This window comes from Notamacropus eugenii, chromosome 6, assembly GCF_028372415.1.
Source record: "Notamacropus eugenii isolate mMacEug1 chromosome 6, mMacEug1.pri_v2, whole genome shotgun sequence".
NCBI lineage: Eukaryota > Metazoa > Chordata > Mammalia > Diprotodontia > Macropodidae > Notamacropus > Notamacropus eugenii.
The window spans coordinates 96,998,964-97,022,868 of NC_092877.1; the positions used below are offsets into that span (position 1 = coordinate 96,998,964).

The 23,905-nt window shown below is 36.3% G+C and overlaps 1 protein-coding gene across 1 annotated transcript in view; it reads left to right on the top strand.

Annotated features, from left to right (window-relative positions):
- Window positions 1-16,862, top strand: part of GRXCR1 (glutaredoxin and cysteine rich domain containing 1) — a 225,062-nt gene extending 208,200 nt beyond the window's left edge. Inside the window, exons 3-4 of the mRNA XM_072620623.1 lie at window positions 11,757-11,822; window positions 16,572-16,862. Of these exons, the coding sequence (XP_072476724.1) occupies window positions 11,757-11,822; window positions 16,572-16,751 (246 nt within the window). The 3' untranslated portion in view covers window positions 16,752-16,862. The remainder of the gene's footprint in view (window positions 1-11,756; window positions 11,823-16,571) is intronic.
- Window positions 16,863-23,905: the final 7,043 nt, after the last annotated feature.

The window sequence follows — 23,905 nt, forward strand, 5'->3', positions numbered from 1 at the left end:
GATTAGGAGAGATTGAAGAATGAATTGACATAAGATAAATTCTAACTTCTTTCTACCTTTGACCAGAGTGATTCAGACCAAATTCAAAACTTGACAGAAAAATCTGAATATAAATTTTTAAATTTTAAGTATTATTATTATTCAGTCTCTTTGTATCCTTCCAAAACACGATAAGCTTCAAAGTTTCCTTAAATCCTTTGCTTCTGGCTTTCAGTTAACTTTACCATTTAGTACTGGACAGCACTGAGTGAGCTTGAAGATTAATGAAGGTTGCTGAGTAGTAGCTGTACACCAGTACTCATGTCCTTGGATAATTTTTTCTGTCCTCTTCTCTTTAATTAATTACTTAATTAATCAATTCATTCATTCATTCATTCATCAATTCATCCAGTGTGGAGAGCTCCTTATGAGGAAACTACTGATTCCAAAGGAGATTTGCAACTGTCTTAGAGGATTGTTGGGAGACACTGAAATGTTAAGCAATTTTTTTCCAGGTTCGCATATCCAGCATGTTTCAAAGGGGAGACTTGAATACAGGTCACCCTAACACTATGTCACATTGTCATATATTGACGTTAAGAGTCACATGATTATTATGTTGTAATCCCATGAGTCTTACTTTAGAGCAAAAAAAAAATCAGGAATAAAAAATATATTTAACAGATAACTGTATTAATACTGTGTGTGCTGATATTTTGAATTTACATATTACTCTAAGTGAGGTGGCACAGCATACTGAATAGATATATGGACTTGGAATCAGGAATATGTTAGTTTAAATCTTACCTCAGACAATAGGTATGCGAGCCAGGTCAAGCTACTGAAACTCTCTGAACTTCAGTTATTTAATCAGTAAAATGGGGGTGATAATAATAATTCCCAAATCATTAGGTTGTTGGAAGGATCAAATTAAATAATGTACATAAAGTATCTTGCTAACTTTAAGGTCAAATACAAATGTGAGTTTTTAGGTTCACTTGTTTTATAAAAAGGAATTTAAATTACATTTTAACAGCTTCTCCCTCTATGAGTTCCATTTACTCTTCTAATGGAATTCTTTATTTGTATTACATATTTAAAATCGCTCTTTTCTGTGCAAGTAAAATTAAAAAAATGTTTAATTCAAAATGTTCTAAAAACTTCATTCAGGAAAAGGAAGCTGAAATAGCAGTAAATCATTTCAGCGATATACTACTCCCTGATTCTTTACACAAGTAATGTGAATTATACTGCCATACTCTTGCCACATGAGTCCTGTGCGCACTGCTGAATTCTCTGGGACATGTGTAAACCTGCAGTCCATTCACAAATGCACCTGACAGTAATGTATACAGTAGTGATATATCATAGAAGAAACTCAGGCCTGGAGTAATATGAGGTGGGTCATGTCCTGTGTTGGCCCCTTATTAACCATGTGACTTTGGGCAAATCACTTAATCTTCCTGAGTCTCAGTTTTCTCACCTGTAAAATGGGGATAGAAAAACACTTACTTCACAGTGGTGGGAGGAAGAAAGTACTTTGTAAAGCGGAAAATGCCATATAAATGTAGATTATAATAATTTTAGAAAATTTAACGAACTCCTTTAGGCATTTAAATTGCTTTGTAAGTTAATTAGGCACTGATTCTGCATATATTCTGCATATTCCTAATTTCTCCATCCCAGAGATCAAACTTTTGAACTACGTTATCCAACATTTTTAATGAATGACTTGAGTAATAAGAGTAGCTAGCGTTTTATATAGTACTTACTTTGCTCCAGGCACCGTGCTAAGAATTTTACAAGTATTATCTCATTTGATCTTCAGAAAACTCTCTAAGGTTGGTGCTATTATTATCCCCATTTTACAGTTGAGGAAAAACAGATAGTCAGAGGTTTGGTGACTTGCCCAAGGTCAAAAAGCTAGCAAACATCCGAGGCTTCATCTTTCTATAGCTCACATCTTCCTGAATTTAGCTGCAGCCCTCTGTCCATTACATTTGGTTGCCCTTTTGATGAAGGCATATTTGTTTTAAAATGCCTTGAATAAATATGGATGAAGTGGCATGAAGTGGATGAAAGCAACATAATGTTTAATTTGTAGGTGACACAAAATTGAGGATGGCTAACATGTTGAACAGTAAACTCAGGATTTGGAAAAATCCTGACAGATAAAAACAATAGCTTGAATTTAGTAATGTGAAATTTAATGGTGATAAATGTGAAAGTCTTGCATTTGGGTTAAAAAAATCAACCTCACAAGTACAGGATACAGGAGTTATGGGCAAACTATAGTTTGAGTAGCAGAAGGGGTTTGGGATCTTGAGATGCATTAATGAAGGAAAGGTATACTTAATAAGGGGGCAGGAGGTTATGATCATGCCATTATGCTCTGGACAGACCACATTTGTGATGCTGTGACCAGTCCTGGGCATGACATTTTAGGAAGGACATTGACAACCCGGAGCCCATCCAGAGGATAATAAGAGAACTAGAGACCACGTTATGTGGATATTGGTTGAATTTTGAATATTTGGTTGGGGGAAGAAAAGATAAAAGAGGATAGGATAACTCTTCAAGTATTTGAAGGTCTGTTATCCAGAACTCCAGGCAACTCATCAGTCAAAACAAAATATGCATGTACTCCTTACACCTCTTCTTTTCCTTAAGTGTTCAGCACCTAGTTCAAGGGGTACCTTCTACATTAAAGCTGTGCCTGATTGCCTCTAGTGTTGGTGCCTTCCTCTAAAATCAACTTGTCTGTCTGTCTATCTATCTATCTAGTGTGTGTGTGTATGTGGTTTCCTCCAGCTAGACTATAAGCTTATCTAAGGCAGGGTCTATTTCATTTTTGTCTTTCTGTCTCTGTCACATTACCAGGAACATTTCCCACCAGTTTGCTGAGCTCATAGACTCTGTCATTAGTTTCCCTCTCCTCCCTCTTCCCTTGTTTCTATCTTTATCTGTTACCACCGTGAAATACTTGCCTGGCACTTGGAGGGAAATGAGGAGAAAGAGAAGAATCTGTAGGTGACCCTATTGCAAATTCATGTGCAGCCTCCTCTTCTCCCTTGCTGATGATGTTGCCTCTCCCCTATCATCTCAACCTCTAGCAATTGCTTCTGCCCCTCACCTGGAGGTCCCAGTCCTAGTTGGTCTGCTGTCTCCAGGACCTTGTCTCCCTCCTCAGCCTAGGTCTATCACTGCTGCAGCCCTGCCTGCCCAGGCCCTTCAGTACCAACTATCTCTGTTGCCATCCCATTTATGAAACCCCTTCTGTCTTTTCTCATTGAAATTGTTCCACCCCATTGACTCTCTTTGCTTATGTTCCTCTACTTCTTTCCACCCTACCCCTAGTGTTATTTCTAATCCAACCTGTTTCTACCCTTATTGTTACTACAACCATCTAATCCTTGGAGAAGGGTCTAAGAGGAGGAAGGAACCAGGGTTTGCCCTGCCCAAATAGATCAATTTCTGCCAGAAAGCCACTGAACTGCCTGATCTAGATCCTTATTTGTGCACCCCACCCATGTTATAAACCATTGTGGTCAAGGTCCCCATTTTGAAGACCACTGATCTAGAGGAAGAGTCAAACTTGTTCTGTTAGGTCCCAGAAAGTAGAACTAGAAACAATGGGCAGAGGTTCTCAGAGACATATTTCACCTCTTTTTGTAAGGGGAAAAAACCTAAGGAGAAGAATTACTTGAAAATGATATGGTAGTGGGTTCCCTCATCACTGAAAATCAAGAAGAAATGAATGACCACTTATTGGGAATTCAGTGAAGGGAATTCTAGATATTTATTAGACTAGATGTTTGCCTTTTCAGCTCTGATTCTGTGACTTTACAAAAGGGTTCAGTTCACCCCTGTGTTTGGTTATTTATTCAGGATCATTTTGCCCATGAGTGAGGGCATCTCTGAATGGTGGAAGGCTGATTCAGCAGGCTTCAAGGTAATTTTTATTCCATCTGTAGAAAATGGGAGGCTGTGAACTCAAAGGAAAGAGAAACTATTTATCCTAGATATTCATAGGATCAGATCATTAGAGTTTGAAGAAGTCCTTAGAGGTCATCTTGTAATTCTTAACCTCAAAAGTCATCTTTTTCCAAGACCCTCATTTTACATTTGAGGAATTGGAGACCCTGATTGGTTAAGCAACCTAAGATCACACATTTACTAAGGGCCTTGGCTACCTACCATTCAAATTCAGCTCCACTGACTCCAAATCTAGCATTCTTTCAGGCTGTCATGTTTAAGTGTGATTTGTCTTAGTCCTTGGTTTTGAAGGATTTTTCATGAGAATGTACCTCTGAAATTATAATAAAAATGAAATAGGAAACATGAATTGATTTACAAAATCTTGATTTACATGCTGCTTTTTGAGAGTGGATCTGCTACAGAGACTTAAATCTTCTGATTCCTGATTGCCTGTGGTATTATGAATTTTTCAGGATTTTAAAATGCATTATGCCAAAATTGAGGTAGTTTAATTTGGAACATCTTTTTCAAATAATTTTTTTTTTACAAGTAACCAGTACAGTACCTTTGAGACAATTTACTTGAAACATGGTAAAGATAAGAATTTAGTGACTTTATTACTATAAAGTAGTAAAATTTTGTAAACTCTAAAGGGGTTTAGTTAGTTTATGTAATAATAGTTTATCTAACAATACTAATCTACTTACATGAAATAAACAGTTCTTGAATAGTGTACTTTCCAAACTATGCATATTTTTATAAATAATTGAGAAATCCTAACTTTGCAATACCTTTCAGTAATCTCAAATCATCACATTTGACTGTGACTACTTTTGTATTTTTTGCTTTGAAAAATTTTATCACCTTTTTATTACATACTTTTAAAGTGTAAAAAGTAGACATTCCTAAAAATCTAGGTTGATTTTGGGAAGCTGGCACCCTTAGTTTTAAATATGACTAAAATCTAGCCTAATGATTACATCAGTGACACCTGGCTAGAATACATTTTGACTAGGAAATATTAATTCATAAAATGTGTCACAATTATGTGTAGAAGGAATAAGCTTATGCTAATAAAACATATAACAACCAACACATGTGTATATGTATACATGCACACACACACACAGGGCCTGTGTATATGAGACATGTTTATGAATGTTTACTTATGTTCTGCTCCACATTTAGATGCAATACTGGAGACTGTATCAATTTTTCAGTTGACAGCCATTTTAAAAACGACTACCATTTGCTAGATGTAATACAAAGAGAAAATTTAATAACTCCTAGCCTTGAATAGTTTCATTTCTGTTGACCAAAAACATACATATATAAGTATATCTCCCCCCACCCCAATACAATGTTATTTGCAAGTGGAGGACCCGTGCTGCTGGGAGAATTGAGAAAGGCATCAATCAGTCAATCGGTCAACAAGCATTTATCATGTATCTACTATGTACCAGGCATTGATATATAGAAGATGGTGTTTGAGCCAAGTTATGAAGAAAATAAGAAATTGTAACTGATGGTGAAGAGAAGAGAGAGACTTCCAGTGATGGGGGACAATGAATACAAAGATCTGGAGACAGAAGATGGATTGTCATATGTGAGAAATAACGAGAAGGCTAGTTTGGCTAGACTATAGACTTTGGGAAGAAGAGTAATGTATAATAAGTCTGGAAAGATGGATTGGGGTCAGGTTGTGAAGAACTTTAAAAGACAAAAAAGAGAATTTTATATTGTATCCTAGTGGCAGTAGAAAACTGTTAGAGTTTATTGAGTAAGTTAAATGGTCACTTGTTTTAGGAAAACTATATAATTAACTCTACGGATAATGAATTAGAGGAGAAATTTGAGTCAGGGAGGCTAAATGGGGGCAATTGTGATGGTCCAGTTGAGGGGTGCTGAAGACCTGAATTAGTGTGGCGAGTGTATGACGAGAGAGAGGGGAATAGTTACAAGAGACATTGTTCTGATAAAAACAAAAAGATTTGGCAACTCACTAAATATGTTGGGTAAATGAGAAGTTCCAAATAAAGTCAAGATTGTAAACCTGGTGGGCTGGACAGATAATGGTGACCTCCACAGAAATAGAGGTGAAATCATAATACAACCTTGAATGAAAAGCTTGAATATGATGTTATGTTGTTTTCATCTATTTGAATAGCACAGGAACCATGAGGGAAGTAGATAAAGTCTTCATTAGACAGCACTGAATGAGTAGCAGAGTGAAATTCAGAGAAGGAGAAGACGGAGACTCCCTGTCTATGTGAACATTCCTATGCGTTGCTTTCCACATATGTTCATATGTATGGGGAAATAACTGAGAACTAAAATCATAGAGTGGAAAACAATGATGAGCAAATTCTCCAATTCTGCTTCTTTTTGTGTTTGCATATTATACATTTCTGAAGCAAGAATTCTTGCCTTACCAATGAAGACCTGGAGTCTCAAAAGATATTCCAGTGGAGCCAGTGCAAATTCTTGAAGAGTCTATCAGGTTAAAACATCTCCAACAATATGTGCTATACAGGGACCAGCCTAACTGTATCAATACCTCATTGGTAGGTTGGCTGCTAGATGATGATTTATTTAACTCTGACAGCACAGGAAAAATGAAATATTAAAATATCCTTCAGTCCTTCTACTTCCACAACAACAGAAGCAAAGAATCAGAAAATAAGGTAGAGGGTTTTAAGAAATACATTTTTTTAGACCATCCCTAATCATTAACTTGATCATGAACTCTGAGCATGAAATCTTTGCCTCACAGTCAATACATTTTCACATTAATGGGAAAATTGAACCAACTCTGCATTAATACCCTCATCATAAACCAAATCAGAAAACTCAGGAAAGTTGCCAAAAGGCAGGATGTCTCAGAGGTTCTCTTTGTACAATCTAACAAAGGAGTTGGTTTAATTCTATGCTCAAAGGCAATAAAAATGATAATTTCATAAGACACTTGCTCAACTTGTCTTGTAGTGCTCATATTATACATTAGTAAAAAGGGCACAAAGATGTTAATTGCAACTTATGCATCAACATCTGCTTCAGAAAAAAAAGGTAAAGAAATTCTTCTAGGAAATGAACAGATTCCTACAAACTAAGTCAACATCTATTTGTGTATGTGGTGGTTTCAATTTGAATGTGGGGGAGGACAGAGAAAAGTATGTTGGAAAACCTGGTTCAGGTTTAAGAAATGAAAAATGACAAAGGCTTGCTGGACTACTTAGAACCTTCGCAACAGCATATGCTTTCTTTAAGAAGAGAGTTGAAAGCCACTATACTTTGCAAGCAGAGAGATACATCACAAAATTACTTATGTGAATATGCAGGAAATGAATGATGAATGAGAAATCACATTAGAATCAGTTGTATAGGCCCTGGGAGGCTATCAGTAAGTTAAAAGTGAAAATCAAGATCAAATTAGAGGAAAGAATAATGAGATGAAGACATTGAATATAATTGCAAGAAATTAAACCTGAGTTATCCAAACAAGATAGTAATGCTGAAAAATGGAAAATGGGAAAAAGAGGAAGATATTGACTTTTAAAAAATACCATTCTTTTTATTAGCTTAACCATTGCAAAAAAAGATCTGTTCTAGCCCTGTTGTGCATTTTTTTTAAATTAATGACTTGAATGAAGGCATAGATAGCCTTTTGTCAACTCTGCAGATGGTACTTGAAGGTCTGTCTGGCAAGTTCAGTGATGAAGTCAGGATCAACTGAAGATCGCCATAGAGTAGAATAATAAAATTTAATAGAGCCAGGTGTAAAGTCCTATACTTGGGTCAAAAAAATGAGCTGAATATAAGATGGGAGATATTTGACTGGAAAACAATTCACGTGAAAAACTTCCAGCAGTTAAATGTAATTTTCTCCCCTCAGTCCCCCTAAAAACTAATGTAATGAAATTTTAGATTTCATTAAGATAAGCATAGCATCCAAAACAAAGGAACAGTAGAAGTCCCATTGTACTTTGCTCTGTTCTTATCATTTATGGAGTTCTGTGTTCAGTTCTAGATATTACATTTTAGTTAGGACATTGACAAGCTTGTATATGCAGGATAGAGTGACCAGGAGGGTTGAGGGCATTGAAATCCACGCATCTGTCGAAAGAACTCCTAATATTTAATATAGAGAAGGTAAACTTAAAAGGGACATGAAAGTTGTCTTTGGCTTATGTATGCTATATTCTAACCAAACTGACCTTTTTGCATTTCCTTTAATTAAACATTCCATCTCTAGCCACTGTGCATTTGCACAGTCTCTCCCCCTTCCATGGAATACACTTCCTTCTTAGTTCTACATTGAATTGTTGTTTTTCTTTCACTTCATATGTCATTTACTACTGGAAACCTTTCTGATTCCCTTGGTATTTAGTGTTCTCTACTTCCTCTTCAAATTATATATAACATTATCTGTTTCATATCCTTCCCCTCACCTTTACCCCCATCAGTGATATGTAAACTCTTTGAAGGCAGACTATTTTTCATTTTGTCCTTTTATCATCAGTGTTTAGCACATTACAGACACAATGAGTGGTCATTGGATTGGATTAAATTGGCTATCTTGTTGAAGAAGGCTTGGAACTGATTTACTAGGCAGAACTAGGAGCACTGGGCAGAAGTTATAGACAGGATAATTTAGGCTTCATGTAAATAAATGCAAAGAAGAAAATTTAGACCCATGTGAAGAAATATTTTTAAAAATTCGAGTTATTCAAAAGTTGAATGGGCTGCCTCAAGAAGTGGTGGGCTCTTGGAGGTCTTCAGGTAGAGGCTAGATGATGACATTTTTGGTGTATTACAGTGGCAACTCCTTTCATATATAGATTGGACTAGATGGCTGCTGATTTCTCTTCCAACTTTTGAACTGGCGATTCTTCTCCAATCCTGAGAATCCCTTTCTTCATTTATACTTATTAACTTATTCATTATTTAGGAATCAGCTTAAATACCACTCCTTTCATGAAGCCTTCCTTATCACCCCTCAACTAATTTCTTCTTTTAAATTTAACGTGACAAACATTTATTAAGCAACTGTTTTATGCAAGGCTAAATCATGCTAGATCATTAGCAGAAATACAAACTTTCGATAAGAATTCATATAACTTACATATTTGGTGACTAGGAATTAGGAAAATTATAACACAGAAAAATGTTTTGCTCTCATTAAACTTACATGTATAATTATGAGTAGAGGGAATTAAAAAAACTATCAGAAAAACGCATAATTGCATCAGGGAGGAATGATACACAAGTCTAGGTAATATCCTTATTGATGGTTAGGGAAAGTCTCATGGAGCTAATTCTCTTCTGATTTCATATAACTCCTTGTACCTCTATCAATGTGCCTAAAATGCTATTTTACATGAATTATACTTATTTATGCACATCTTATTTTCCCAGTTAGCCTATAAACTCCTTGTGGGCAGGAGACATGTTTTATTTCCCTTTGTATATCCTATGCCATGCCATGCAAAGGGTCAAACTCCATAGAAAATATTTAATAAATATTGATTGAATGAATAAATCCAGCTCAGGTTCAGTGTGAAGCTGAGGCAAAGAACAGGAAAAGTTTTATGGGTACTTGGGTGCATTCATTTTATTTGTAGTCATTTCAGCATCTTTCCTTCCACTGGAGAGAAATGAGCCACATTCTTTCATTACTGCCTTAGTTCAGGCTGCCCAGATCCCCAGAGGTTTTCCTATTTCAATTTTTGCTAACTCTTAAAAGAAATAGAATGTAGCAGAACTAAAATATTATCGGTCATTAGTGAGTTTTTGCCTCTAATGTTGTGTCATGGTATTTTCATTACCTTCAGACTTACTTTATTACACATTAGGTATGTTAGGGCCATATTGCAGCTAAACCATCAACAATTTTTTAATAGCTAGCTGCTTCTTCTTCTACACATTTGCTACAGCATTGCATATTCATTCATTGCATTTCTGACACATTAACTCAATATTTCTCTCTGGTGATTAAGGAGGCATGAAGCATCTAGGATATACTGAAGTGAAAAGAAATCAAGATGCCAGTTGGTTATAAATCATTCTAGCAAATGCCTTCTGATAGAAATACTGCCCATCCTTTACAGCTCAGCTTAAATCCCACTTTTTCACAAAGCCTTCTCTCTCTCCCCTGGCTAAGGATGTTCTTTCAGCTGAAAGCCACTTGGCATTTACTAAATGACTGTAATGTACCAATCAATTAATCTATCAATTGACAAGCATTTATTAAGGACATGTTATGTACAACACAAGTCCTGCCTTCCTGGAGCTACTTTTATTCTATTATAGGAAATAAAATGTACAGATATAAGAAAATACTCAATGTATACAAACTCTTCTTGCAGGTAAGAGTAGTAACAACTGTGGAGAATGAACAGGTCTCATTTAATGGTGCCGCTTGAAGTAAGCTTTAAAGGAAGCTAGCTATTCTAGGAGACAGACAGGAAGAGGGATTGAATTTTCGTTTTGGGGGATGGATAGATCATATGAAGGTAGAAAGAGAATATAGAGGTTCAGTTGTAACAACCTTTTCCATTTCTAGCTTAACAGACAATATAATGACCCTGAAAAATACCTTTGCTTTTCTTCTCTTTAGCTTAGGAAGTTTGTTTTAGATGACATTTTCTAAGTTGAGTCATGATTGCTCTGAGCTCCTAGTTATGAAAAAATCCTAACCTTTAGGCAGAAATTGTGTTCTCTGTCTAAGCCTACATTTCTAACTTCTAAACCCCTGGCTACTTTAAGGTTGAGGCAAATTCAGTTTACTGGAAATAGTTGGTTAACAAAATAGCAGATTGTATTATAGTGTCTTTGGGTAGGCAGCCATTGACCAAGGTAATTGGGGAAAGAGCTGAGTTTTGTTTGGGACTTCATGCCCGTAGAACCAAGATCGCTCATGACATTTTCCTTCTCTGCTATAGCCAAATCTCAGTTTGCTCTAACCTATGGAATCTAGATGCTCAGAATCTCTTCCTCCCTGCTTCTGAGATAGTTTCTCCCTTGTATACAAAGTACTTAGGGCATGAACCAGTCTTTTCACACACGGACACATACATTCACACATGGACACATACATTCACACATGTATGTGAAACTTGTTCACCCTCAGATCTGCTTGAATGAGTCAATATTTAATAAATATTTGCAGCTAGTCAAGGCACCAGAACCAAATGAGGTGGTTTCAGCCTCACCTTTGAATAAGGAATAAGTTGGTCAGCCTTGCTGGGAAGTAGAGTGGGTGAAGGGAATTCTTGTTTAATCAGCCCTGGAGACAGGTTGTGAGGGGCTTTAAGTGTGAAAGGACTTTTTATTTAATTGTAATTGCAATGAGAACCCCAACAGGGTCATGATTAGATCTGTGCAAACAAATTTACAGCTCATTTTTGCGAACCACTTGGTGTTATTATGTTTTATGTGTGTATCTTATCACCCTAACTTATAGGTCCCATGAAGACTGACACTCTACATACTCATTTTCTTCCTCAGCCTTATATGGTGACTTTCGAGGAATGGGCACTTGGTGAACACATAGAGTCACTATAGAAAGCTGATCTGCTCTTTCTATTGTACATGTTCATTTGTGCCTTAAATTGATAAATGGTTATGGTTTAATTACAAAGTAATTTCAGTTCTTTTTTTCCTTCCTGTGTTTTGAGTTACTGTGTGTGGAATGTGTGCACATACACCTCCTCCACCCTTTTAGAAAAGCTTTTACCTTCATGAGGTTGCATTTTATTCTCCAAAATACTAACAATCTGTTTTTTTCTTCATGTTTATAGGGTGCTGAGAAAATTTTGTCAATGAATGAGTCAGGTGAACTGCAAGATCTCTTAACTAAAATTGAGGTAATTTTAATTATTATTTAATTAAGTTACAATTTATATATATAATTAAAATAGCATAATAATATAATTAAATTATATTAAATTAAAATTAATATTATAATTTATTTTTATAAATGACAGTATATAAGATATTTTAATTGCCTCCCTTCTGAAATCATGTATCTTCTATTAGAATGTTAGCTCCTTGGGGGAAAGGTACTGCCCATTGTTATTGTTTTACTTTTATTCTTTTTATTACCAGTTCTTAATATACTATCTTGCACGTAATAGGTGCTTCATAAATATTTGTTTAGTTGAATTCATGGTAAGGAGGAGAGAAACTATACTTATATTTATATTCAAATATATGTGTGCATATACACATACATACACAGATGTGTAAGCATATATATACACGCACAACACGTACAAATGTGTACACATACACGTGAATGTACACATGCATGCATATATATGTAGGCTTGAAGGTAGGTACATTTCGGTTTGTTTTTTATTTGTTCAGAGCCTAGGACAATGTCTTTACGTGGTAGATGCTTCTTTAGTGCTTCTTGAATAGTTTGCAGGACAGCATTCTTTCCACTAGAACACACTGCCTGGTGAAAGATCCAACTTCTGCTTGGGAGACACATACAGAAAAATGATGTAGGATACTATTATCGAATGATACTAGGTCTCCCTAGTCCTATGGATTATTCTCAGCTTCAGGGGAGATGGTTCCTGGGTTCAGAGGGGAAGAAGAGCTAGTACATAGAGAACCAACTCGTTCTTTAACCTTCCCTCTTCCTATAAACCCAAGAAGAGTTTTCTTTTGTTGGTTAATGAAAGTCAAACCTTGCATGTTATTCCTGATTCCATGGAGGAATCAGATGAGTCATTTCCATATTATTCTCCTTGTGGTTCATCCATGCCTGATTCATAGGCTTTGTTTCTTTGAACTTCCTAAAAACCTTAGAGTCTGCCTGCAGAATATCTGATCTGTTTGTCACAGGACAGAATATTTTGTCTCATAGAATTAAACACTTGACCCTAAAGCTGAGAAGATAAAGTCAGAGAGAGGTATATAAAGTAGGCTGATGCTAAAGAATTCATTACAGAAAGAAGGATATTTCTGTGGATAAATCCTGGCCAGATGTGGCTCCACAGATTCAAATATGTGCTTCTCTAGCAGAATTCTTAGGAGATTTTCAGGATGTTTTGGAACACCGCTAAATACTCAGATGTTAGGATGGCCTGGTTTCCTGACATGGCATAACTTTGCTGGTGGCACTCATTCCTTCTTATACTCTATGTCTACAATGAATTACTTAGAATTTCTGTAAAATCCATAATTCCCTAGCGGGACTTTGCCAGACTTCTTGCATTCTCCAGAATCTACATAGTGCTCTACAAAGAGTAAATGCTTAGAAAATATTCACAGGTGAGCTGAAGAAGTCCTTAGCATTCATCTAGTTCAACTCCCTCATTTTACTGATGAATTAGTTGTGATTCATGGAGGCTAAATGGTTTGTCATGGTGACTATGGTAGGAAGAAGGAGATCCAGGATTCAGAGTTTTGTAGACTTGGAGTCGTGGGACAGGAATTCAAAGCCCTTCTCAACCATCTACTACCTGCTTGACTTTGGGCATATCGCCCCCACTCTACCTTAGTTTCTTCATTTCTAAAATTATGGAATTGCACTAAATGAACATGAAGGTCCCTTGCTACTTTCCATTTTTGATCTTGTTAAACCTTGTCCCCCTGACTACGTATCCAGCACACTTTCTACTGTGCTATGCTTACTATGACTGCATTTAATTAGCAAAAATAATTAATTACATATGTTCCTAACCTCGTATCAATTGAGACTGCCATGTGTGAAAATGACATTTGAAAAATAACCAGAGGCACTATTCCAGATATAGTCTGTTACTTGTGTTGTTGCATGGAAATACCAGGTGTTTGTGATGTCTCCACATCAACGAAGCATTGATATGTATTATGACTCTCCATGCAGAGAAAAATGTATTTTAAAGTCAGATATTAATTTATTGTTATAAAATTTCTCAGTAAGTTTCTAGTGAACAGAACTGTGTCTGGATTGTGTTGACTGGAGCTTGTTTTAGAATGTCAAAATTTAGAGGTTGTTGAAGGCATTTATATTCTTTTAGGAGGCAGAAATTGGGTCATATATGTTATAAAAATAATTAAATAGGAGATCACAAAGTAGCATGCTTCTTCCTCTCTAGTGATCATATTCCACTCACATCTCTTCCATTCATTGCTACCCTGTAGTGATCAAAAGTGACCTCACAGTCTCATGGTTTCCTAGGATTCCTTTCTCTCCCACTACTGAGCTTTGTGTCCTTAGGTCTGATTTATTGAGGATATTATTTGAGGACATCTTTCATACAACTGGTCATTTTGTGTTGCTTGCCCTAGGCATCCAAATTACTCATTACAGCTTTGTTATCAGTAACTTAGACCAAAAGCTAGGAGATTAAGTATCTAAGAGAGGTACTCAGGGGATCTCTGAGAATTCATTGCATAAATAATGTTGTCTAAAGTGAACACATCTGGGAGTAGATTATGAATATTCTCATCAGTAGCTGATATTTTTCTTACTTTTAAAAGATTAATTGGAATAGTAAAATCCCTATTGCCTAATCCCTTCCAGAGGGGAATGGGACTACCATGTGCTGGTGAACAAGGGCCAGGTGGCACAACCCTCTTGTGGAAAAAGGAGCAAGGCTTCAACTCTGACCTGAAAGAAGGGAAATCCAGAAACCACTTTAGACCAAGCCAAAGTTTACCAGGAATTACATCAAACTGGGGAAGAGAGAGGTATTAAAGAAGTCTGAAACAGTAGTTTAAAATGACTACATTGTTAGGGAGGATAGTGGTGGTCCAGTTCATCAGGATTGCCACGGTCCCAGACTGGATTATTGCTATCATACTGTGCTGTGGTTCAAAGAAGATTGTCATTAGAGCCAATCCAAGGGATTTTATTATTGGAAATACCAGGAAGTTTGAATCTTAATGTTATTTCACTTGTAACAGATGTGAGTCTCTTACTACTTATTTTTGCTTACCACTTCATGTAAGCTAGGTGGCATGATGGATAAAACATTGGAACTGGAGTTAGAAAGACCTCAGTTCCAGTTGGACCTCAGACAATGACTGGATGTGTGACTCTAGGCAAGTCACTTAACATTTCTGCCTCAGTTTCCTCAACTGTAAAATGGAGTTAACAGCACTTACCTTTCAGAGTTGTTGTGAGGGTCAAATGAGATAATATTGGTGAAGCACTTGGCCGAGGGTCTGGGCACAGTTAGTGTTATATAAATGCCTTTTCTACCTTTTCCTTCCATATCATTTGTTCCAAAATGAAAATTTAATAAGCTAGTAAATGAACAGTACACTAATTATTTTTCATCTATCTGCATTGGGTAGATAAAAGAAACATATCTCTATGGTATGCAGCATTTTAATACAGGTCCTTAGATAGCACAGGGACTTAATTATGAATCAGTAAGTCAGACTTGTTCAGTCCTTCCAGATATGAGTAATTTTGAGGATATCAAAAAGTCAGACCTTCAAATGTTTGATAAATGTGTCCTGACAAATGCATACTGTTTGCCATTTGTAGATATAGTTGAATATTACATAAAAAATACGTTTCTAGAAAGTTGTGTAGAACATGTACCCAAAGTCTCATTGCAATCAATGTTAAGTTTTAATAGTCTATGACTACACTAAGGCTTTTGAGACACTTTGCTTATATTTAACTTTTTAGAAGTCAGATCATTTCCACAAAGCATTAATTGATCACTTTGTGTATACATTCCTTGATTTTGAAGCAAAGTATCTGTTCCGTTGTATTGACAAGGTTGAATAGTATTAACAAACTGTCTGACTTTAGGCAAGTTTTTTGACCTTTCTGTCATTCAGTTTCCACATATGTAAAATAAGAATGATAATATTTGCTTCATGTTGAATATGATAAATATTCAAAGATATAATCTACGTGGAAAAGCTTAGAAAAGCATTAAGCACTTATACAAATGTCACATGGTTGCGGTTATGGTTCTTCAGTACTTTTTAAGTTCATTACCCACTTCTGGCCCCTGCTTCCTAATTTTTTTCTATCAAAAGCAAATTTGGGGATACATGATTATTAAAGGATGATCTCATTAAATCTCTTATTAAAATGAATATTCCTCTTTTAGTGCAAATAATTCTCTCTTTACCATATATCTTTTTTTTTAATCTAGATTTTTATATATTGGGTTTTTCCAAGCAGGGCCCACTTCTAATTTAATTTATCTAATGTTTAGGGCACATTCCCACACATAAACCTCGAGTAATTTAAAGCAAAGATTATTATCCCTATTTTTTAGATGAAGAAATTGATGTTCACAGAAACGATGTGAAGTTTTCCACACTGTACACATTTTTGACCAACATGGTCCTTCTCCCAGACATGTCATGGTTGGCCAACAATTGGCACTGTCTTCTTGTCTTCTGAGAGATGTTTTCAAGAAAGTGAGTTGGAAAGGGAAGAAGGAGAAGCAATATAATGCGTAAGAGGAAGTTAGCCTACTTCTCACCCTCTTGGGTATACTGTGTTGGATTTGTAAGAAAGGGTGGCAGAAGTTATTTTGTGGCATGATTATTTTCCAACTACTATTGAAGTGGGGGATCAAAGGCCTGGTGGCACTGGATATTCTAACACTTTTTACACCTTTTTCTTCTTTTCCATGTGTTTATAGAGAGTTCAGCATCCACACGAATGTCCTTCCTGTGGGGGTTTTGGCTTCCTTCCCTGTTCAGTGTGCCATGGAAGCAAGATGTCAGTGTTTCGGAACTGCTTTACAGACTCTTTCAAAGCTCTGAAATGCACAGCTTGTAATGAAAATGGACTGCAGCGCTGCAGGACTTGTGCAAGCTAGAAACCTCTAACACAGAGCCTCGCTTTATTAACACCAGTCAAGAGTTTGCTATATTCTTTTGTAACAGTTATGTTTATGGGATAATTAATAAAACTTCATTTGTAATAATCATTGAATATTTGCTGAAATCACTGAAGTCTGGTATTCTCCTAAGTGTTAAGAAAGTGATACATACTGTTCACAAAATGCCTAAGGCTGGGATCTCTATTTAATCACCAAGAGGGTAGTGCTTATCAGGGCCTGACACTAATCACTAAGTAAGAGGGTCTTGTCAAACACTCATTTTAAAGGTTACACATAATAACTTCAGAAGACACTCACACTGGGAGAACTACCAGGCTTTACTAGGATCTCAGAGACCTGAATACCTCCCTCCCTTTAGATCTCTTTCCCTTTTGTGTGTGGCAATATTTGCCTTGTCTTTGAAGTCGAAGGGTTTAATGTGTTTGGGTGAGTGCCACTCACGTGGGGACACTCGTCTCTTCATTCAATTCCAGCTACTTCAGAGGAGGTTGTTGATACAAAAGCATATTCACATGAAGTTCATTAATCATCCTATTAGAAAACAATGAAACAAATACATTAATGAACCCAACATAATTCTTTTATCCCATTTCAACTCCTCCAAATACCAAGAGGCCAACCTCCTCTGGCAGTAGCAAAGCCAAAACTGGAGAACTTCATTCTTCCCAGTTAACCCCACAAGAAAGCAGCAGGTATCTACTGCTTTTTGTGAATTTTCATTCATAAAACAAAAACAAAAAACCAAAACCTCTCAGAGTTAGTGCTGAACCAGGGACAGGAATTCAGGAACTCTGGGCCTTTCAGCTGGTCTCTATCTCTTGAAGTGACTTGAACACAACGCCACTTGCAAAGTGGATCAGATACTGATTGTCTCCTTCAGGGCACCCCCTTTCTGCCTCTCCTCTTGCTGCTTTGGAGGCTTTCCCTGGACGTCTCTCCTGCCTGCTATTTCTGCTTTGATTGCATGCCCAAAGAGTACAGAGTCTTGCTATTAAAATCTAATTGTAGTGCACCAGGAAGCTGAGGAACAGGAAAACTCCTGACCAAGCACCATATTGCTCCTCTCTCTTTCCTTCACCAAAGTTTGAAGCATCCTGTATCCCAAATTATTTCCTCCATGTTCCATTTGAAAGCATTCAACCTCCATCTTTGCTCCAAAGGTTGGTAGGCTGGACTAATGGACCTTAACCAGTTATGTCCTGATAATTGTCTTACCAGGAAGATATAAAATACAAGTGAACATCTGTGAAGATATTATCCTAAGTGTGTGTATATATGTATATATATATATATATATATATACATATATATATACATATATACTTGTATATATCTATATACATGTATATATGTGTGTATATATATACACACACACATACATATATATTTGTATGTGTATACACATACATATATACTTATGTATGTACACATAAAACATTTAAGTGCTTACTATATTCTAAGCTCTGTGTTAAGTGCAAGGCATATAAACAAAGTGTGCTAAATAAATAGTCCCTGTCCTCAAGGAGCTTATGTTTTAATTGAGGGAAGGACCAATACATAAAAGGGAGCTGGAAAGTGGGTAGGGAGACTGGGATCAGAAGGAAACTTTTTTTTTGACCTTTAATCATTGAGGCTTCTAGGAAACTAAAGTCACACATAGAATGTGGAGGCAGTGCTAGTGCTATGTATACAGTTCATATATAAAATTAAGGACAAAAATCTCATGCCGTGTAAGATCATATCATAATTATATAGTGACTAGATATATAGATTATATGCAGAAACATATAACATGTACATGTACCTGTATGCCATGACATAATAGCATAGATAGCAAAGAATGCTAATGCATTAAGAAAAGCAAATTGCATAGCAAACACATAGGCCTTAATACATAATAGCCTTATACATCCTTGCCTAAAAAGCAAACAATAAGTGCATGCATGACTACAACAAAAAGCTTCTTTTGACTATATGGGAAACAGCTTTCGATTTCTTTCAATGAACTAATAGCAAGTTTGGTAACTGGCCAAAGTAACTCCTCCTGTGGCCTCCTGAATTTGGAAGTGGCTGAGGTGGTCTAGCACCGCCTCCACATTCTATGTGTGACCTTAGTTTCTTAGAAGCCTCAACGACTGAAAATTAAAAAATATTTGCTTCTGGTAACAATCTCCCTTCCCACTTTCCAGATCCTTTTTATGTAGTGGTCCTTCTCTCAATTAGAACGTAAACTCCTTGAGAATAGGGACTATTTATTTAGCAACTTTTTGCCTTGCATTTAGCATGGAGCTTGGAACATAGTAAGCACTTAAATGCTTTATGTGTACGTACATATGCATTTGCATATACATACATGGATATTCAAGTGATATACATGCATATATAAATGTGTATAAATATATAGAAATATATACATGCATATGCAAATCTATGTATATATACTGCATATGTATTTATAGTGGATATATACACATGGCTATATCTCCACTGTAGGTAATTGTTCACATCCCTGGCTATCATAGAATGTTTGTTGTGTGATTGATTTGTTCAGGCTGTGGTTCTCCATGAGGTTCATAAAGGGTGGTTCTTAACCTCTTGATTCCTGTCAAGACCTACACCTTCTTGAGTAACTTGCTTTCAGTGTCCTGTCAGAAAAGAGAAACCCCCTCCACATGTGTGTATACATATATACACATACATGTATACATAAATACACACATATAGATAGATAGATAGATAGATAGATAGATAGATAGATAGATAGATAGATAGATATAGGTATATTTCATTATCTAGGCAATCACAGGAGATTTCTTGTTCCTGGTGGAGTGTACACTTATATATACTGGGTAAAATAGTTCATTACCACCAAGGTGTTGTTTATGTTTTTAATATTTCCTTCCAGAGATAAAAAAGTCTCTCTGTACAAGACCTAAAGGCTTATTGGTATTTACATTCTCCCAGTATGCACCATTGGATAGCAGCATGTTCCTCAGAACACAAAGAACTCAGTCTTATGCTTTGGCTAGATCCCTTTTACAGTCTAGAAAACTCTATGGGCCCCTTCTCAGAGTAATGTTTTTAAATGCATAAAATAAAATACAAATGATTACAAAAAAAACTAATTATATTGAAATACAGCTATCAAAATTTGAATATTCTAAAAGTTTGTAGACCCCCCCAGGTTAAGAAGTAATGTTAGAGATATTGCCTGATATTGCCTGCCTCTTGGAGCCAATAAAGTCTGTCAAGCATTGAGTCATCAATCAGCTAATGCTTTCAAGGCCATGGATCACAGCACCTTGCAGAGTACCAACTACTTATACTGCTACCACATATGGGATTGGTAAAGCCTTGTTTATCACCTTCATGTGGTCTGTTTTGAGCTGAGCATAGGTGCACAGTAGATTTTCTGTACAGTCCTTTTTGAACTTTGCAAGCATTCCAGCACTACTATATTAGGCTCCCTTGATTTCACACCACTTACCAGATTGAATGCTAGCCCCTTGAGACTTTTCATTAGTGATCAGAATTTCTTCATTTCATTCACTTACCATTGCTATCCTATTTCAATGGCGTGTTCTCTCCAGAATTTGAATGTTTCCTCTCCAGGTGGATATACTGCCCTGAGGATTTTAACTTGTTATAGTAGAATACTTGCACTGACCTTTGACTGGTTTGTTTTTTAGGTATTGACTTTATTCTATACACATATCTCACTGTGTCTCCAGACCATTGTCCCCTTTACAGGTGGGTCACCCATTTCCTTTTTCTTCCTTTTGTCTGGTGAGGGGTTGACTATCTAGTTTCTACATATTCTCTTCAACTCTTATCTCTTTATAGGATTCTAGAATGTTCTCCTGTCTTAGATGAGACAGAATTGCTTCTTTATAAAGTTTAATCAGTTTTTCATACCCTTCCCCCTTAATATTCATAGCACCAGGAAGTGAAATGTTTATATGTCTAGGAGGCTCTACTAGAATCAAAATTCTTCTTTGAGTATTCAGTGTCAATGGTTTTTCCCCTTTATACTCTACAGACTTTTACATCTATGCTGCTTATTTTAATTTAAATTGTAATGACAAGGTACACAGCAATGCAACAGATATAACACTTAAGAACATAAACATGATAATTAATGAGCAAAATTATACAGATTTAGGATCAAATTGTAGCATTAGCATAAAGCTAAAAATAAAATGAAAGAATGAAAAATGGATTCCCAAGTAGTAAATAAAACAGAAAAGGGGAGAAAAGTTCTCAGAAAATAAAAATTCGAGGGGTTCTGTAGAATTCTAGTGAATTTGGTAGGCTTTTTTTTTAGTCAGTTTCAAAACCCTATTTGAAATGATCCTGAATAAGCCCTCATGTGTAACCACCAGGGGGCACTGCTCACCAGTGCCTGATCTTATTCAGTACTAAGGGCTGACAGTCAAGCCTTTCTGCCCCATCTAGCTGATAAGGGTCTGTAATTTTCTGAATAAGTGTACGTTATGGAGCCCTAGTGATCTGAACGAGTTAATGATACCTCCTAACTGTCATCACAACAAGGAAAACTTATGGAAAACAAAGAGGAGAACCCAAATTGGTGGGAAAGAATATAGTATTGAATAAATGAATAAGAAAGTATTTATTAAGTGCCTATGATATACCAAACACACAAAGCATATATCAACCTCAGGAGGGCAATAACATTAATTTAAAAAAATCCTTTGTAGGTAAAGGGATAATCTTAGAATTGATAATCACTGTTCTCATTAGATGATGTTAGCAAGAAACCTACTAGATAGCTTTTTAGTGTAGAAAACAAATAGAAGTTTATTTTCTCTTGCTCCAATGCCTATCTAGAAGCAATTCAAAAGTGAATTGTGACACTAACAGTATAACTCTGCTCGGCCATGCAGAAACAAACAACAGCAGATTGGACAAATAATCCATTGCAATTTTATGTAATTTCCTGTCTGGATAGAAGACTTCTCAGTTGAATTTCCTCATAAGCAATTTCAATTACATCTGTGAAGAAACAACCAAAGCAGAAAGCAATTTTGGCATTCACTTAATTATTTTACCTCTTCTCCTCTTGAAACTGATTTAATAACACTCTATAGTAGTGAATAAATTATCTCCTACGGCTACTTTTCTTGACCCATTATCTCCCTGTGTTCACCACTCTTCCAAGCATTTGCTTCAAGTTTAGCTTGCAAAGTCATATCACAGAACAGGGAATGTACTTACTTGGGTTCCATTGCTACTTGGACCCTGGATGGGCTTCAGAAATTCTTGACCATGTTGCCCACTACTCTTGTCATTGTGTAGGTATGGCTGCTGTACACATTCTACACTGGTTAAAGAAAAAAATACAGTATACTGTATCTTATAGCTCACTTTTGTAGTGACTTATGTCAAAAATACTTACATACTGAGTGTTGTCAAATCCCGTAGGCTCACTCTGTGGCCTACTAACCCAAAAGGAAATGGTGCCTTTTCTCTTAATCATTTCCACACATTTCCCCAGCTGCCTTTCATTCCATTTAGTAGGTATTATTGCATGACTTAAGATGTAGTGTTTTCTGCCACTCGCTATTAAGTCCTCAAAGAACAATTGTGGAGAAGTAATGGAGCTTCACCAAAGACAATTTAGAGCACTCCCGGCATAGGGTAATGAAAAGAGGATTATGCTCAGATTTAGGAGAGTCTTCTCTAGCTGACTTGCCAAATGACTCTCAGCAAGGCACTTTATCTCTCTGTGCCTCAGTTTCCTCAGCTGTGTGATTCAATAAGACTATCAGCTAAATTTACCTCATTGTGTGTGTGTGTGTGTGTGTGTGTGTGTGTGAAGGATATGCACTGAACCTTATTTCTTTCTTTGATATAAATGGCTCAGTGAGGAAAATCCCTCTACCAGTGCAGGTTGGTACCTTCTTCATAATTTCTAGTTATAGAAAGTGCTTAGAGCACAAAGAAGGTAAATGACTTTTCAGAAGTCTCAGAGCTAGCAAAAATCAGAAGAACTTGAATCAAGGTCTTTCTGGCTCTGAGACTAGTTTCCTATCACTACATTCTATGAAAGTACCTAATGAACCATTCAAAGGCATGTTGTTACCATTATGGCTCAATAATTATTGTGAATTTTGTGTTTTAACATTTCTTTTCTACAGGAGAAAGAACATTATCCTTCATTCTGTTCTATAAGTCTATCAAATAATAATTCATATTTATATGTGTCATGTTAGCTAAAAAAAAAACCAAGTGTGATCTTAAGCTGCTTTGAGAGAGAGGAAGTGAACAGAACACAAGAAGCATTCTCCCACTGGGAACTGATTAGTCTATATCCAGATTACTTTTGGATCTCACATTTTAGGAAGGATATTGACAAGCAGGAGTTTATCTGGAGAAAGAAAATGGGAAAGGACTAGGAATTATACCACATGATTATTTATGGAAGGAATGAGGGGTGTTTAAATTAGAGAAGACAACTCTTAGTAAGGTATTGTAGCTCTTTTAAAGTATTTGAAGAGTTGACATGTAGAAAAGGGAATGGATTTGTCTTGCTAAATCCCAAAGAAGAGCACTAGAAAGAATGTGTGGAAGTTGTGGAGATGAAAATTTCGGCTTGATGTAAGGAAGAACTTCCTAACAGAATTTTCCCAATGTGGAATGAGTTCCCTTAAGAGGTTGTAGGATTCTCCTTTGCTAGGGGGTCTTCAAGTATAATAAGACTGTCCATTTCTCAACAGATTTATAGAACGGATTTCTTCATCAACAGAATTTGGGCAATATGGCTGCTGAGGTCTTTTTCTCCTCTGATATTCTATGTACTACATTACATTTGACATAGTGTTTTCCTCACAACAACCAGGGGTTGGGCAGGGGTGAGAAATACATAGTAGAACCAGATCAGTAAAGTAAGATGATGAAGGTACTGATCAATAACTAGCTAAAATGTGTTGTTATAACCAAGGTCATTGCATAAGTTGTGAACACTTACTTACTACCCCACCCCTTCTTTATTAGGGGTTGAGGTTTGTTAGATACAAGCACTTTTAAATCTGGTATCCATATGATTAGAAACTGAATCATCATGGAATGAGTATTTGTCTTTCTCGGTGAAATATGATGTTTTAATGCAT